At 45.1% G+C, this 16,781-nt stretch overlaps 1 protein-coding gene across 2 annotated transcripts; it reads right to left on the reverse strand.

The window, feature by feature from the left end:
- Nucleotides 1-113: 113 nt before the first annotated feature.
- Nucleotides 114-14,214, reverse strand: LOC307080714 (BTB/POZ domain-containing protein 10-like). Of its 2 annotated transcripts, XM_079743553.1 has the most exons (8): nucleotides 14,067-14,214; nucleotides 9,491-9,759; nucleotides 8,539-8,839; nucleotides 8,134-8,236; nucleotides 5,849-5,969; nucleotides 4,278-4,475; nucleotides 3,493-3,603; nucleotides 114-2,836 (listed from the first exon to the last, which is right to left on the reverse strand). In XM_079743553.1, exons 2-8 carry the CDS (start codon nucleotides 9,693-9,695, stop codon nucleotides 2,232-2,234), a joined length of 1,644 nt encoding a protein of 547 aa, XP_079599679.1. In that variant the 5' UTR covers nucleotides 9,696-9,759; nucleotides 14,067-14,214; the 3' UTR covers nucleotides 114-2,231. The 2 variants fall into 2 exon arrangements, with proteins under 2 accessions (XP_079599679.1, XP_079599680.1); XM_079743554.1 differs by lacking the exons at nucleotides 8,539-8,839; nucleotides 14,067-14,214 and having other exon boundaries at nucleotides 9,491-9,620.
- Nucleotides 14,215-16,781: the final 2,567 nt, after the last annotated feature.

Genomic DNA, 16,781 nt, shown 5'->3' on the forward strand with positions numbered 1-16,781 from the left:
AGAAGTATTACTAAACTGAGTATCCCTAACAGTTGTTCTCGTGGGAAGGGAACAAGGATGAAGAAATCATCCTAGAACAGATTGTTCTTCCAAACTGAATGCGTTTTTTTAAATGGAAGGCAATTTCTAACAGCTTGTATGCTTTGGCCAGGTTGAAAATGTGTTTATTTGGAAGTTAAGATTATTAGTCAAAATATAAAAAAATGTAACCTGAACGTGATACCTCTTTTAGTGATCTTATTTGTTGGTAAATTTTAATCCCACAAGAATCATAATCAGAAGGGACATTTATGAGCATCTGAAAATATTTCTTAATTTCTGTGTTCCCTTTTCAAATTGTAAATTTGTATTTGCCAATATAACCATATGCTCGGAATATCTAGAGTTAAATCAGAATCTCTATGTTCTAATCCCCCTGCATGACTATCGACTATCAAAGGTAGTCACTTAGAATCCATCCCATATAGAACAGGACTGAGGCCGAAGCTACATTTAGGGTCAAATGAAACCCGCATGCCTTTTTCACTTCTGTCTCATCAGATTGGTATCCATGGTGGTAGAAAAGGACAAATTTGCCATGTCAAATTTCCTCAAAGTTCACTCAAATATTAACTTCAAGGTGACGTGAATTGAATCAGTGAGATATTGAATAAAATGCTTTCAATGTTTTCACTTAATTTGATTTAAATCGATATTGTTGTAATATTGTACAGTTTTTCTACCTCTTATAAATGGTATACAATGCTACAAGTACCGGTCAAAAAACATTTTTTGTTCGACAAAAATCATTACCATCTTTTTCACCTTGCAACGATGTAACTGAACAGACTTAAAAAAAAATGTGTTTTTATTCTTAAAGAATCAAAAATGTGTTTCAACAAATGCTTCTTAACCAGGTTAGAGAAGTATTGACTGAATGCGTTTGAACGGGGTCTGTATAATGTTCAACAGGTGATTGTTGCCGGCGTCCTCACACACTTGCTGGTGATGCTGCATCTCCTTGTCTCTGATTTAACAGTTCTCTCGCAATGCTTTCACACTACACACAACCAACAAGATGTACCCTTGTTAATATACTGCCTCTTTCCCACCCCACAGTAATGTATCAGATCTTTAAATTTGTTGAGAGTATACTTTATGCAAATATATATATATATGTGTATGATGTGTAATGTATCTGCCGTCAAATATTTTTCAAATAAAAATAGGTTTCTGTCGTTGAGCCAGTTAGTGTACTGTCTGTTTTCTCACTAAATGCTATTATTTTAAGAGAAGGTTCAAACATAGAATCACTTATTTTATTTCATGAGTACGATAGCAGCAAATTATTCACATCTATATTGTTTGCTCCTTTCATGAGCACATGGCTTCAAATTTTTCACCACAAACATTAATTTGGCTTTTTACCTGTCTAGGAACTAGAGATTACTCAATATCCTCTCAGCTTGTCAGTAAAATGAAACATTTTGATATCCTAGCTAGATATGTCACGCCATGTCGACACGCTCCGAGTTTTACTGGACACTATGGAGGAACTAATTGGTAGTCTTGTTGTGACCCAAGTGAAAACAGCATTTTACTACTACAATGTGTGTATCTGTCTGTCCCCAAACATAAGGCTGATTTATGTTTCAGTGAATTAAATAACTACATTATCTCTTGGTGAGCATAAAAAAGCATTTGGAAAACATGCCAACATGAGTTTCTGGGGTGTAGGCCAATGAAAGCCGTCTAAAGAAGGGTGGCCATGTGTCGAAAACTTGGAATAGAAAAGTGAACCATCCCATTCAGCGAACTGTCGAACAGCAACGTAATCTCCTCAGTGTAAGGTACGGTGTTGCGTATCCACCCCCATCTACCGACATGAACACGCATATCCAGAGTATCACAGCATCCTAATTCTGAAGTACTACTTACATGCAGACGCATATCCCAGGTAATATCGAATCCTAATCTGAGGAGCTTTCTCCTTCCTGTGTGGACATACAAACAATGCTGCCAAAAACATCTCCTTTGGTCGGTAAAAAAAGTCGGCACGAATAAAACATAGGGTGGGGGTTTTCCATGTGCGTACTGTGCTTTGATCCGTCGGCTGCGGCGTGTGTCAAGTGCTAATTCCTCTCAACAGTCTTTCTGCTTTGAGGTCGCATGTGTGCAAGAGAAGGCAAAAGGGCCGACGGCCAGGCGCAATGGGGGGACGTGGGGGTGGGGGGTTGGAGGGGTAGTCCGTTTCATGCAGAGGGTGACGGAGAGTCAGGGTCCGGCTCATAGTGGTAGGCCGACTGAGAGGGGGGGTTGGGGCTGTGTTGCTGTTGCTGTTGGCTACTGCCAGCCAGGGGGTGTGGCAGCAGGCCGGGGCCTTCTGCAGCCTGGGGCTGGTGGTGGTGGTGGCTGCCCATGTCGTGAGCGTGCACCGGGGGGTGGGCGGCCGCGCCTCCGGCCTCTGGGCTGGCGGGCTGGAGCAGCGAGGCCGGGGGCTGGAGGCCCACCGAGGCCGCGTCGTAGCCCGGCCCCCGCCGGTGGAGGTAAAGGCTCTCAGAGCCCGGGGGGGGCAGCGGCGGGGGCAGGGGCGGGTGGTGCCCCGGCAGGGTGTCCAGCTCGTCCACCGGGGGCCCGGAGGGCTGCAGGACCACCAGCTGGTCCTGGGGGATGTCGGCGGCCGCGGCCGCCAGGTTGGTGGTGGACTTGGACTTGACGCACTGGAAGTCCACGTGGCGGCTCTTGCCCTCCTCCTTCTCCCAGGACATGCGGATGAAGGGCCGCTGGACGTAGTTGTAGATGACCTCCGGCCGACCCCCGGGTCGGCGCTTCACCTTCTCCTTGTAGGTGGGGTAGCCTGGGGGCGGAGCAATTAGAACACACACAAAGAAATAATGTTACGGCAAAACATGAAATGGGATGCAAAGATGAAATGTGCACGGGGACACGCAAGCATTTTAATCTTGTGCCGACACGAATGGAGATACAATCATACCACGCACTTTGTCTGCATAGCACCTTTACGTTGGGGACTATCCCATCAATCGGATAAGGTGATGTTATTAAGGTGAAAACGCCTGTTTTACAGGAAGCCAGAGTGGGGGGGGGGGGGGTGTAGTGAGCTGTTCCAGAGCCGGGGGAGACGGAGCCGAATGCTGGTCTGCTGAGTGGGGAGGGATGAGCCGTTCTTTGCGGTATGAAGGTGTGTCGCAATGGCTTCACATGAAGGTTAATAGGAGGGCGTGGCAGATTTTATGCTCGAACCAAACCCATCTCAGAGAATCAGCGCCAGGGGAAAATCCGGTCCAATGACCACGGCTAGATTAATACATGAACGTTCTGCAATATAGTGCCACCATCTGGCCAATCTGGATCATTTTAGTTTAAAAAGCGATTCGCTGTAAATATCTATGAAAGGTTAATCACTGTAGCAAGGGAATGGCAAAATTGTAAGCACGGTTTTAGTGTCTCTTCTAGGAATAAATGAAGCAGTGTGCGTGCGTTTGTTGGCACCTTCTATGCCCAGCCGGATCTTCTTCAGGCCTCTGTCCTTGAGCACAGACTTGGCCACGTCGCGGTTCTCGATGTACTTGAAGAAGCGGTACAGCTTGGTGCTGTAGATGACTGGGGACAACACAGGAAGAGAAGCAACTCTTTAAAACATCCTCCACCACATTCTCCGTTGAACCGCTGGTTCTACCCAGTGGGTATGTTGGTTTATAGTGAACGTTTTATTCTGGCGATGGTTTGATTTATGTTGTTCCCTTTCATTCTGTGGGAAAAGCTTGAGGGCATAATTGTGTGACCATGGAAATTTAATTTGCTTTTATGGCACTATTTAAACCTGCATCATGAACTTATTTTCTACTGCAGTCATCACTTTTTGTAAATTAGATTTCACTCCAAACAGCAAAATGATAAAGAGCGAAAAAATGTCCCTGGGTTAAGGCGGAGGGGTTTAGTTTGGTTTCAAATTAAAAATGTGCAGTGAAAAGGTGACATAGATTAGGTACGAAGATTTCCGCCTTTACTAGAAAAGTCTACTCCCACAGGAGGCAAAATGTGTATCTTTCCCTCACACACACACACACACACACACACACACACACACACACACACACACACACACACACACACACACACACACACACACACACACACACACACAAGACGGCAGTAACTCAATCAGTAGAACGATGCTTCACTCTAACACCGTCTACTCTCCTAATGTCAACTCCTGGTAGGGCACGTCCATCCTCCCGGGAGAGTGCCACCACCAAGCGGGAAGCCCCACTCACTCTGAGAGTACTCCTCTCCCATCTGGGGCGGGTACTCCTCGTCCCAGTCCACCACGTCGTCGTCCGTGAGCACCACCACGTGACACTCGCGCTCGCCGCTCTGGGCGCTGGCCACCATCAGCGGAAGCACCATCTCCTCCAGGTAGCACTCGAACTGACGCCGCGCCCCGTCGTTGGACAGCTCATGCATCAGGGCGCCTGGGGGGAGGGGGGTGGGGGGGGGGGAGTATAAGAGACCGGCTGTTAGAGATTGGTGGTCCTGGAGGGACCGGGGGGGGGGGGGTTCCAGGAATTGACGACGATTGCCGGTTCTTTGAACGCTTCCATGCAAAAGGCTTGTGATACACTTCAATGCCCTGATTAGCTCCAGCCTAGCTGTGGCGGTGAAAAGCATGCTGAACTTGGACGTTGTTCGGTTATCTTTTCTTTACGGAAGGAGGCATTCAGAGAGGCAGGGTGGCTAATGCTGCAACACCACTGCTCTTTGTTTGGTTTCAGAGAATTCAGCGATTACGGCCACGTTTAAACCTCCATCATCCGGTCAAATGGACACTTAGCACGTACTACTACCACATAGTACTTGTACTACTTCCGTGAACTTCCTTGTTTGAGGGTTCAGTCTTATTGGGAATGTTAACAAATTCTACAGACGTGTTAATATGAAGCAAATACAGAAATGGATAGAGGAATTGGGAACAATCAAATATATATATTTAAAAAAAAGCAGAAAAACCCTTATAGCACAAAATATCCACCACAGTAAAACAAACACACTCTGTTAGGGTCAACAAGCTTCGCTGCGGAGAGAGTAATTCTCACAGCTAATCATGACCTACTTAGCACACACGCGCGCACACACACACACACACACACACACACACACACACACACACACACACACACACACACACACACACACACACACACACACACACACACACACACACACACACAGCTTAGCAGGGTACAGCTCCTCCTCCTCCTACTTACGCCCCTGTCCACTGGTACAGCCACAGAAACAAACAGGCTGCTGCACACACACACACACACACACGCACACACACACACACACACACACACACACACACACACACACACACACAAGCACTGTGTAACAGAGCAGTACGAAGAAAACAATGGCGTCAGGGATCGTGGTCTGCCTCGTCTCGGACTCAAACCACAGTAGCGGGATGAGCCCTGCCTCGCATCATCTCTACGGAAGGATCGAAACAGCTAAAAATAACTTCACTATGTAGGCGCGTTTAAACACACACAGCATCCCCTGAGCTCTGCTTACCATCTAGTGAATAATTCACCATCGTGACTATCGGTTGCTCGCTTCCATGGAATCATCATCTTAGAAAAGTGATTAACGCCCGTGTTAAATACGTCAACAACAAACACGTGTTACATAACCACAACAACTCACCCCAGTGTTTATCTTAGCCCGCTACATGGCGAACACGGAGCCACTACATGCTATCCCTTCGGTGTCGATGATGAGCGTGCTGGGTGAGTGGGGGGAGGGGCTAAGGGTCCTCCGAGCAACAACTTTGTTCGCCGGTACTCACTGAGGTCTCTGCACTTGATGGTGCTGTAGTTGAAGGAGATGCAGAGGTAGTCACACGCCTCCCTCAGCTCGGGGATGGAGACGCCATCCGGGCAGCGGATTATCCCAGACTTGTAGTAATCCTGCCATGTTGGCCCGGCGCACGGACCCACGCACAGACGCAGGCATACGGCAAGCACACACGCACACACGGACACACGCACGACACAAAACGGAAAACACCACGCGGAGGTACGGGAGCACCGAGGTCGTTCACACATGCACGGGAGAGGGGAAAAGACAGCGCCATTAGTAACGCCGCCGGAACACACACACACACACACACACACACGCACGCACACGCACACACACGCACACACAAGAGAGCAAGAGTGAGTGAGCGGGCAAGAGGAGAGAGAGTGTGTGGTGGGGGCGGAGGTTGAGTGAGAATGCAGAGAGAGGAGGGGAACAGAGCAGGGAGAAGCGCGATGGTGAATCGAGCCAACGGAAGCCAATAGGCAACAGATTCTCCATTATGACCGTGCTGCATGGCTTGTTTACATGTTGCGTTGCAGAAATGTACAACTCTAATTGAAACACCTCCTGCTCCTCAACCCTTCCTGCTAGATTATACTACTCAATAAAGGGATCAGAATAAAACCTCTGCGTAAGGACTACCATGTGATCGCATCATCTGCGTCATTGCCTACGTAGCGTTGTGAAAACACGGCGCACGCCAATATTAAATACTGATCCCCGGTACACGCACATCATAGTAAATTAACAGGTAGCCGTTCTGCAGCTGAACAGTGTAGCTCTTCCTAGCATGGTTATTATACACGCCCACTGATTAGGGTGATTCTCCTTCCCTCAGAGCGGTATCAGGGTTGGCTGATCTATTGCCACTGCTATTCTAGATGAATTGGAAACCCAAAACAAACTGCGGGTACACCACAAAACAACCAGGGTAATATAATGACTGTAGAACACATCTGGTCATGTCAGATCGGTCAGTAACCCGATTGTGACACCATGCACAGATTTCAGAAAATTAACCAGGACGAAAACAATAACCAGTGTTTCAGATGGGGTGGGGCCACCTCTTGTGATTACATTGTAGGGGTTAACCTCGCTGACGACGGGTAACCCGGTTAGAATTGTGGGGAGCACCTGATCCAGGAGCCAACATGATCAAATGGAGTTATTAATACCACCGCTAATTATTACCAGCAGCCGTTGGACAGCGAGCAGCTTGTCGAACCTTTTCAGCTGCGTCACGAACAGACCAGAAATGGCCACTGGGAACACTTTCACTCAGAATTAATCGTTAGGATTACATTTCCATGTTAAATATTCAGAGTTTCGCAATTCCTACAGTGAGGATCATTACTCCTTTATGCCAACAGAAAGCAGACATTCAGCCATGTACAAAGGACATTTTCATTTTCTTTTTGGGTCCTTACCCTGAACCAGCTGACTTGAATGAACAGATGAGTCTCCAGAAAAACACCAAAGGTGGCTCTATTGCCAAGCCCTGCCGAAACGGTAAGACTTATCCTGGGATTAGACGCCTGCCAATGTCTGTATGTTTTGTCCACTTCGCCAGTGCACTTCAGTCAAGTCCACAGTCGTGATCTTGACACCACAGAATGTAGATATGAATGCACGAGCGAAAGAAGAAAGACATTCAAATCAAAGGAGCTATCGGTATATTACGCAATGTTGTTGCAACCATCAACCTTCAACAAGAAAAAAAGAAAAAGGAGAAAAAGGGCAAACACTAACCCTGCATAGTACCTGCTGAGTTTGTAGTGGAAACACCGGGAGGCAACCAGATTGAAAAGCTGCACTGTCAACATTCAAAAAGACACTAGATGAGCACTTGACATTTTGCTCCCTCACAGCAGGAATAGACAAGGAGTATTGTCTGTTACAGACAATACAAATTCTGTGTTGGAGTATACAACAATGTAATTCTCAATCTCCATTTGATTTGATATGTTGTCCTTCCAACAGCATTGAAATCAGAAAATAACAAAGGAAGGAAGGAAGGAAGGAAGGAATGAGGTGTTTCAGGAACAGTGGGTGTGTCTCACGGAACAAGCATCCAATCACAGAATGATGTGTGCTACACCACATGGAACATAACAAAATAAATACATGGAGGCAATGGGTGAGACAGGTAGGTATTAAGAGTAAGAGAAAGAGTGAGGAAATGCATAATACAAATAAAGCACTGCAAAAAGTATGAAAACATTCAAATAAATTCCTTGTGAAAAGGAATGAGGTCAAAGCTCTCCATCTTACCAGTATAGCCCTGAAGACTGTGGAGCTGATTCCATCCGCAACCTCAAACTCTCCTTTCTCATTGGGTCGTGTGAAGTTATGATCTCGCCCAGAACCAAACATCCTACAGAAAAAGGAGTAAACGTGAGAGATCAATGCCTTGTGTTATTGCATCTCTGCAACATTGGAACATGAAATAACTCAAAACCAATCAATTATCAATAATCATCTCTGCTGAGATCATCTGCCTACACATCAAATCTTAAACTGATCACGACGGCCTTAGACGCAAGGAAAAAGGACAAAAGTGGGGGTCTACATGTCACATCCCATCAGGCTGTTGTATACATGCATCATGCATATCGAAAGGCAGTGAGGGTCTCCATCTGTCGGGACACACGGGGGACCCCCACGCTGGACCCTCACCTGCCCAGCATGGTGTTGGGCTGGGCCGTGAAGATGGCGGGGTCCACCACGAATCGGGTGTTGTCCACGATGAGCGTGACCCTCTCTCCGGCGCGCAGCGCGCCGCGCGGGCCCTCCTTAGGGCCCACGTCGTACACGTAGATCATGTCGCAAGGCCCGTGGGCGAGGGACACGCCCAGGGGTTTGGGGTGGGGCAGCACGCCCATCAGGGCTCCTCCGATGGGGGAGAAGGGCAGCGGGGCCCTGGGGGGCCGGGGGCTGGACGACCGGGAGGAGGAGCCTCCGTCGCCGCGCTCGCGGTCTGGAAGAGACCAGAGAGACGCGTCGACACGTGGGAGCGTGTAGGTGGTAGGGCTCGGTGGAATGGATCAAATAAATATCTGCATCTTGGACCAAATACTACTCAATACTGAGACCATACTGTAGGGATGACTGTGTTTTCAACAAACATTTACACAATGATTTTGATAAATAACCTAGGCCATGTGGACTCAATGACTAAGTTGGTTATGGCAAATAATTGATTTTCCAACTCTGGTGAGTTCAGAAACCAACATCACTTCTCCGTAATTCAGCCATTAAAACAAAGGGAAAGTCATGATATGATATCCATAAACAAAAAAACTATTTCGAGTCTCACATCAAGTTAAAGTTATCGATATATTGCCCAGCGTGCACCCGCTATTAAATCCTGCCGTAGTCCGCGAGTTTCTTTTTTTACACACCCTCTTCGCAGTCTTTCTACAAGCTCCACCCCCCCCGAAATGCCGTAGCCGTCCAGCAGTAGCCATAGTGTTCAACACCCGCCCGAAAGGTTCTTGGGTCGAACTTCGACCCCCATTGCCAGCCTCCTCCTTGTCCAATACGCCCTGATCATTCAAGCCACGCTCTAAATCCACCGCAGGGGTCATCGCTAAACCACAACGGGCTGATGCGCCCCACTGCCCCTCACCGTGCTGCCGCGTCGGCGAGGTGACGTTCCTGATGCAGGGCGTGAGCTGGCACTCTCCGCGCTCGTGGGACGAGTCCCGGGAGCGGTCGCCGGAGCGCCGCCGCTGGTGCTCCCTGTAGTGCTCCGCAGCGCCGCCGCCGCCGCCGCCGCCGCCGCCGCCTCCGGCCGCGCCGAACGCGGACGCGCCCGCTCCGTACGCACTCATGCCGGTGGCGGGATGCTGATGTGGGTGGGGATGGTCCGGAACGGACGAGCCACGATGCTGCTCACTGTGGAGAGAGGAGGGGGGGGGGGGGGGGCTTTTTTATACTGCTCAGTCGCGCGTGATGGCCTGGTGGAGGCGGACTCAAACGGGAGATCGGTTCACGTCGTCTTTGCACCCCCCAGGCCAACGGCTGGCACAAAAGGCACGAATGCACGCCATGCCAATGCCTCAATGCAACGGATGACCAACTTCCATTTGTAGTAACATTTACTAATGTTGTATGAAAGGAAATAGATTACTCAAGAGTTTTGTTGCCCGTGTTTAGGAAGGCCTTTGTGCACACATACAACCAGGAAGGAATTGAATATCGTGTGTTGATAGGAGGCCTGGTGCAGCTTCGCCTCCTGACTGGTTAAGAGACCCCTGAGCAGGCTAGTAACCGGTGCTGCCTTGTCAGCACATGGGGGCCTGAGAGACCGACTTCTACATCTGTACCTGCTGCAAGGTACCATTCAAAATAATTTAAATGTATGGCAAAGATCCACAAAGGTTGAAAAGACGTATGTCTGCTTACAAGTGTGCAAAACACATGTCCCCACTTCATGTTGGTTGAGCTTAAGCCATAATAGAGGCCCATGCAAACACAGAGAGTAACCTTGTGGTGAAATGCAGATGTAAGATTTTGCACTGTATATGAAAACATACACGCACCTGATAAATGAGGGTGTGGATAATTTCCTATATAATGTATAACGCCTCTGGCTCCGACTGTAAATGTGATGATGCCCATTGGAGTACCATAACCAGTACGTGACGGAACTGGAGCGAATAAAGGTGATCCATGCTATCCATGTGGCTTTTACACCTAATGAAGACGGAGCACCTAATGAGCATACTCAGACAGCCAGGACTATCTTTGCCGTCTTCGATTAAATCTTCCACAGGCACCCGTTTCGCAACAACAGGGATAGACATGAATCCAAACAATGTAGACATGAACTGGAAAATGGCACATTAAAGCACACAATCATGTAATTAAGCCCATCCCTCTCACTATCAAATCATGAAAGATCAATATAAATCAATTGCTCACCGGTTCAAGGTTAACACGTGCCTGCATAAATCAAATCATATCTACAAAAATGCGCTTTCAGTGTATTTTGGTAACGCGTTTTGATTTAACGAGACAAAGACAAAGTCTGGTTTGCTTTTTACAACAAGTAAGAAGTGCACACTTGATATAAATGCAAACCACCTTGAATTGCTTTGTGCAACTCACTGTCCAGATACACTATGCCTTTCATAGTGTTTCAAAGTATGTCATGCATAGCTGGCTTACTAACTTAATGTATGGATCCAATCTTTCAGGTTGCAACCTTTCAGGTTGGATCTTACTGTATTTAAAAAAAAAAATCAGTAAATTATCGTGATTTAAGTTTTTAGCTGCAGAAAAACAACCATCAAGGTCCAACATCGAAGATGAACACTCCTAGCCCAACCCCCAGATTAACATAGGGTATTATATGACATGTCTGCTAGAATTAGATACATACTGAACTTGGCAAACAAAGAAAAAATAAAGATCTGCTGCAGTCTTCAACCAACAAATGCAAATGACTCAGTCACTTGGCCACCCAATTGTTGATAACCTATAGACAATCTTTTTTTCTATCTTCCCCCCAACCACCATCCGTGTGCCCACATCATAGTCTGTCCCCACATCATAGTGCCAGATGTCCATTGTGCAAACTGGTGGTGTCCTTGAAGATTAGGGTCACCATAGCAGTACACACACACACACACACACACACACACACACACACACACACACACCAAATGAGTAGGGCAAGTGATTCTAGTTATGACATATCAATAACTCGCTCATTGTCCTATCCGAATGCGGATCGTATAGCATATGCGGCGTCCTGCAGCTTGCCAGGAACTCAGGCGGGTGCTCTTCCATCGGTCATAGAAAGAACAAAGGAGGTAGGGGTATGCTCATCCTGCAAAAGGTGTTGCAAAATCACCGATAGCGAGATTTTTCAGGACAAAAAAAAATGATATATCATGTTTTGACATTTTACCTCGCTGCCGAGCCGGCCAACGACAGGTGTAATGTATAAAACCAATATTAAGCCACTAGGCAAAATCAGGCAAAGAAATATGTCGCTCCAAGTCTATTTTAAGCACTGGTCGTGAGCAGTGCCAGTGAAAGTAAAGGGTCCCATTCAATATTTATACTGCTGACACTGCTAGCGTTGAACCGAAAGAAAGGTGCAGCATGAATCCAAATATATTGTCAACGAAGATACAATTACCACAGCCATCTTTGTCATTTGAATTTGTATCTATAATACAAGTTCAAACATTACAAAGGTAGTAGTGATGGAGCCTTGTAATGATCCTAAAAGCTTACCACATGACAATAAAAACACGATGTACAGAGCGGCATGTCATCCACCTACCAGTCAGGATCACCGGGCAAACTAAAGACAAAGCAGCAGGGGACGAGCTGCGGAATGACAGCGGCGCAGAAGGCTTGTGCTCCTCCGAACAAAGCGGGCTTGCCAGCAGGTTCAGCATCCTCGCTCATTACTTGCCAACTTCTGCATTATTTCACAGACTCCATTGTGCCAAACTCATTCGCTGTTCCTACGCATCCTCAACTGCAAAGGCTGGTCTCCGATTCCGATAACAAAAAAGATAGACAAGGAGGCGTGAAAAAGAGAGGCGCCCCTTGCCATTCAGAGTCACTGGTACCTTCAAATATGAATGGCCGCGTGCTCGGCGGGGCAATGTGGGCATGTATGCACGAACTGAGCACATCCGCTGACGTAGAGTGCCCGACCTCATTGGCCGTCTGCAAATGATATAGCTCATTGACAGATTATTCTCCTTCTTCCGATTTCATTGTGCCTCTGCAAATTATATGGTTGATGTGGCCATTTTTTTTCTTTCAGATGATACATATTGTTCGCCCGCAAATAACACAGCCAGACACTGGTCTCACTCCAGCATCTATACGTTTTACATTTCCCTATTGGAGACCGAAACGTTATTTTAACTTTCCTATTTTTCCTTCAGCAACGTAGGGTCCATTTGTAAGTTTAACCTAAGAGATAAACATTGAAACCCCACACGAGCCGACTAGTACGTTCTTGCATACCGGAGGCTGCCATTTCAGGACCCCACTCAAAGACTGCTTGCTTTATTTATTTATTTATTTATTTATTTCGTTTATTTTTCCATGGATGGCGAAAAATCTAAGTGGTTCATTAAAACTTGATGAAACACAAAACCTAGTAACCCTTATACGTAAACGTATCCATATTTTAAAATACGTTAACTTGCATTAACCATAACCATCCCTAACCTAATACCTAAACATAACCATCTCTAAAAACCCAATATTAACCATTTCTAACCTAACACTTAAACTTTAACCAATTCTAACTTAACCATCCATAGTATAATATTTAAACTTAATCATCCCTACCTAGTACCTGCCTAAACTTCTGCCTCTGGTATTGCAGGAACTTACTATTATTACTATATTATTATAGTACTACTACGAGCCAGGGCAATGGCGTCTTTGCGACACTAGGGGACTGTTTGACCATGGTTTCACCAGCCGGCAGGGCAATACAAACAGGTCATCCCTCTCACATTCAAACACGATTAAAGTCGTTTAACCTGGGTTAACCGCGCATTGTTTCCCTCTAATTCAATGTTCAGGTTCCAAGTTGTGTGAAGTGGACCACATCGGCCATGCAATTCTCTAAACAAGCTTGATGATTATCGGGAAGCCAGATAAGGCATGGAGAGGATTAGGCTTCAAAACATCTGCTACATTCACACACTGTGTCAGTTCCCCTGACAGAATAACGAATCTAGTGGGCAGATCACCGATGTTTGCCTGCTCTTGCATTGGCAATATAACAAACGGTAAAGCAGTTTATGTCACCAAAAGGCCATTCGATTCAGCCCACTATGGTAGCGAATATACATTCAGTTTCCGGTTGGAGATACAAAATTAGACAAGTAAAATACAAAAAACAAACGGAAAGCCCCGTTCCCACCGTCTGCAGATCATAGCATTGATGGGTTTTAAAATATTAGCAGAAACTTGTGTTCAGAAATGAGCAAGGGCGATATTGAGCTTTTCAAACACTATTTTGAGAGGCAACACACCAGTCATAGCAACGATCCACGGTGGAAACAATATAACAGCAAATTAAAGTAAAGTGCAATCTTGAAACGTAACGTTATTACAAACAAGATTAACAGTAATGTTATATAAACTATAGACAGCCTACAGAGCTACCTCGGCTAGCGCTAGCCAACACATAAACATGAGTGAGTGTGGATTACCTCTTCGAGTTACATTCCAAGGAAAATATGTATGTTGCAGTCTATAATCCCATATGCAATTGCTGAATAAGTAAATGAGGACTGACTACCCCTTTTAGTTTTTTTCTTCCAAAAAACTTGCCGAAGACCATTTGTTTTGGTTTTAAAAGCGGACTTGGTAGAATAATATCGCGAGAACTCAAAGTACCGAGAGAACCGTCGTTGTTTTGTCCCAGTTTTATTTTTATTTTGTTCGACAGGGTTTTTTCGGGTTCTCTCAAAGTTCAAACAGATTTTATCTATATTCTTGTTCAACTCAAATTTAGCATTCCTGTCAACTCCTTAATCTTTGTAAAGGTTGGAAAAGCAACCAATCTCTCTGTACTAAAAGTCTACATTCGTTTTAATTAAGTATAATAGGCCAACATAAATATACAAACACAGATATGACATTGAATATCATCGCTGTGACAGCTGGTCGAACATTCAACGCTATCCAGCTGCGAGTGCAAAAAAATATTTTAAAAGAATATTGGTAGATCAGACACGATGGTCTACAATAATTTAAAGTAGGTTAAGACAAATTACCTTTTTTGTACAGACCCACAAAATATTGGTCCTAGGAGCGTTTCTCATAATCATTTGTGTAGGCATATACTATTTATTATCCAATAATTTCCTGCTTATACGCCAAATTCAGAATTTTGACGCATTTACGTTATGGATATTTTTCATGTTCAAAAGGCTCCCGATTATATCCCCGTTATCAACAATAGACACATATAAACTCTGCTTAGAAAATAACACTAGACATAGAAAAACTAAACTAAAAACAAAAATCTTATTTTCTCATTCGGCAGCACCTATAAAAAGGCTAGGCCTATTATAAATAAGTAGGCAAATTAAATAAATCGGCCAAGTAAGTAGGCCTAGCCTATGCTTTAAGTATTTCAGGGGTTGAATCGTTGCATTTATGGTTGGTATTAATGCGAGTGTCTTGAGTTCAAATCCTTATCCAAAAGGTTCATATCCAATGTGATTTGCTCGGGCGATAGGTCCTTGGAATCAGGGGGGTTCAAAAGAAGAGGACCTTTCCCCGGTCGTCCCGCGCTGCTGATCGATCCGGTGTGAATGTTTCCCAGTTTCATCTGAAGCCAATCCTGACGGTCTAGCGCGTGCTTGTGCTCCCACACGTTGTGCATAAGTTGAACCTCACTCACCGACCTTTTCCTTTATGGGGAAAAAACGTGCCAACATGAAGGTTGGTTAAATGTATTCAATTGGCATTATTTCATCACACAATTATTCCGGGCACCTTTATGTAAATGAAGAGTTGAAATTAAGCTTATACCTGAGTGGTTGTGCCCCGCAATGTGCCAGAATGTACAAGCCAACGAAGAGGACAATATGCAACCTTTTAGCCACATCTTTTATTTGCATCTTGATACTCATGTTCTGAAAAAAGAAAGTGCTTTAGCATGAGAACCACAAAATCCGTCTGTTTGATTATGAAATGATTATTAATAACACAAAGGAAGCTATAGCCTACATTTAGTTAACTTAGAAAATTAACATACCTTTGGAAAAAAGTACAGTCTCTGTGCTGGTGTCAAAATATGGTTTAAAAAAATAACTAAAGAAAGAAATATGCTTGAGTTTGTTTCATAGCAGATCGAATAAGCACTGAGCTCCTCTAGGTTCTTTTATAGTGAGACCCTTCATTGTTGCTGCTGATGTCACTCTTACAGTCCTTGATGGGGATAGGGTAGAATAGGGTAGGGTGGGTAGGGTATGGTATGGGAACGAGAACAGGAATGGTCATATTGACGAGATGGGGTAGCCGTGATGCCCATAGCCTCACGGCTAGTTTAACGGTGGGCCTTCATGTTTTTAAAGGCTTATCTATAGTATTGTATTAAATCATAATTATGTATTATAGAGATAGTAATTAACTGAGTTTTGTATGGCCCAAACATGTGTTCTCGTCATTGCCCTTCTTAATCATTGAAGAATCATTACTCTTATTACCCGTGGTGACACCTGGCTGACCTATGGCTGGGCATCTTCTTTTGTGTAGCTACGCACGTCACTTTGGAATTCTGCGCACGCTCCTTTAATTTTGCCACATATTAAAACCTACCGGAACTATTTGTCTACTTCTGATGTGCTCTTTAAGGTTGTCTTCCCGCGTGGGCCAGGCCTTCTTCACTGCATTAGGGCCAACATTTCAACAGATTTACGACCCTCGTTGGCTATTATTCTATAGCCATGGTAACACGCCTGATTCCTTGGGAATTGACGTCGTTCTAATCTGTTCACTAAAAGAACCTTTAAAAATCGAAGACGTCAGAGAAAACGTCATCAAAGGCACCAACGGAATTTCGGGTGGCATGTAGGGGTTGATGTCGTCATGCTCTTATGGTCATTACAGGTTCAATGGCTGAAAACCGATGCGTGCTCTGGGCTGCATTTTTGTGTGGTCTTTGACCATTTGTTAAATTGTGACGATTTCTATTTTTTTAATTCTGGATCTCGGAATATCAAAAATATATTATATTGTTTATAGTAGTATTAGTTTATAGTAGTATAGTATAGTAGTAAGTATTTAATTGGTTACAATGCATCATATTTTACTAAATACAAAGTAGGCTATGCAATTAATACGAGTAATTTTATTTTTCCTCTCAAAAATAGTGGAGGTTAGGCCATATAATGGTTAGATTACGATATCTTTAT

This window comes from Pollachius pollachius (assembly GCF_949987615.1).
Source record: "Pollachius pollachius genome assembly, chromosome: 9".
Taxonomy (NCBI): Eukaryota; Metazoa; Chordata; class Actinopteri; order Gadiformes; family Gadidae; genus Pollachius; species Pollachius pollachius.

Excerpts from the sequence above, each read along its gene's own strand:
- LOC307080714 (XM_079743553.1), bottom strand. The coding sequence starts at position 9,695 with ATGAGTGCGTACGGAGCGGGCGCGTCCGCGTTCGGCGCGGCCGGAGGC. Across the intron at positions 8,840-9,490 it reads CTCGCCGACGCGGCAGCACG|ACCGCGAGCGCGGCGACGGA; the intron begins GTGAGGGGCAGT and ends GGTCTCTTCCAG. Across the intron at positions 4,476-5,848 it reads CATCAAGTGCAGAGACCTCA|GCGCCCTGATGCATGAGCTG; the intron begins GTGAGTACCGGC and ends CCCTCCCCCCAG.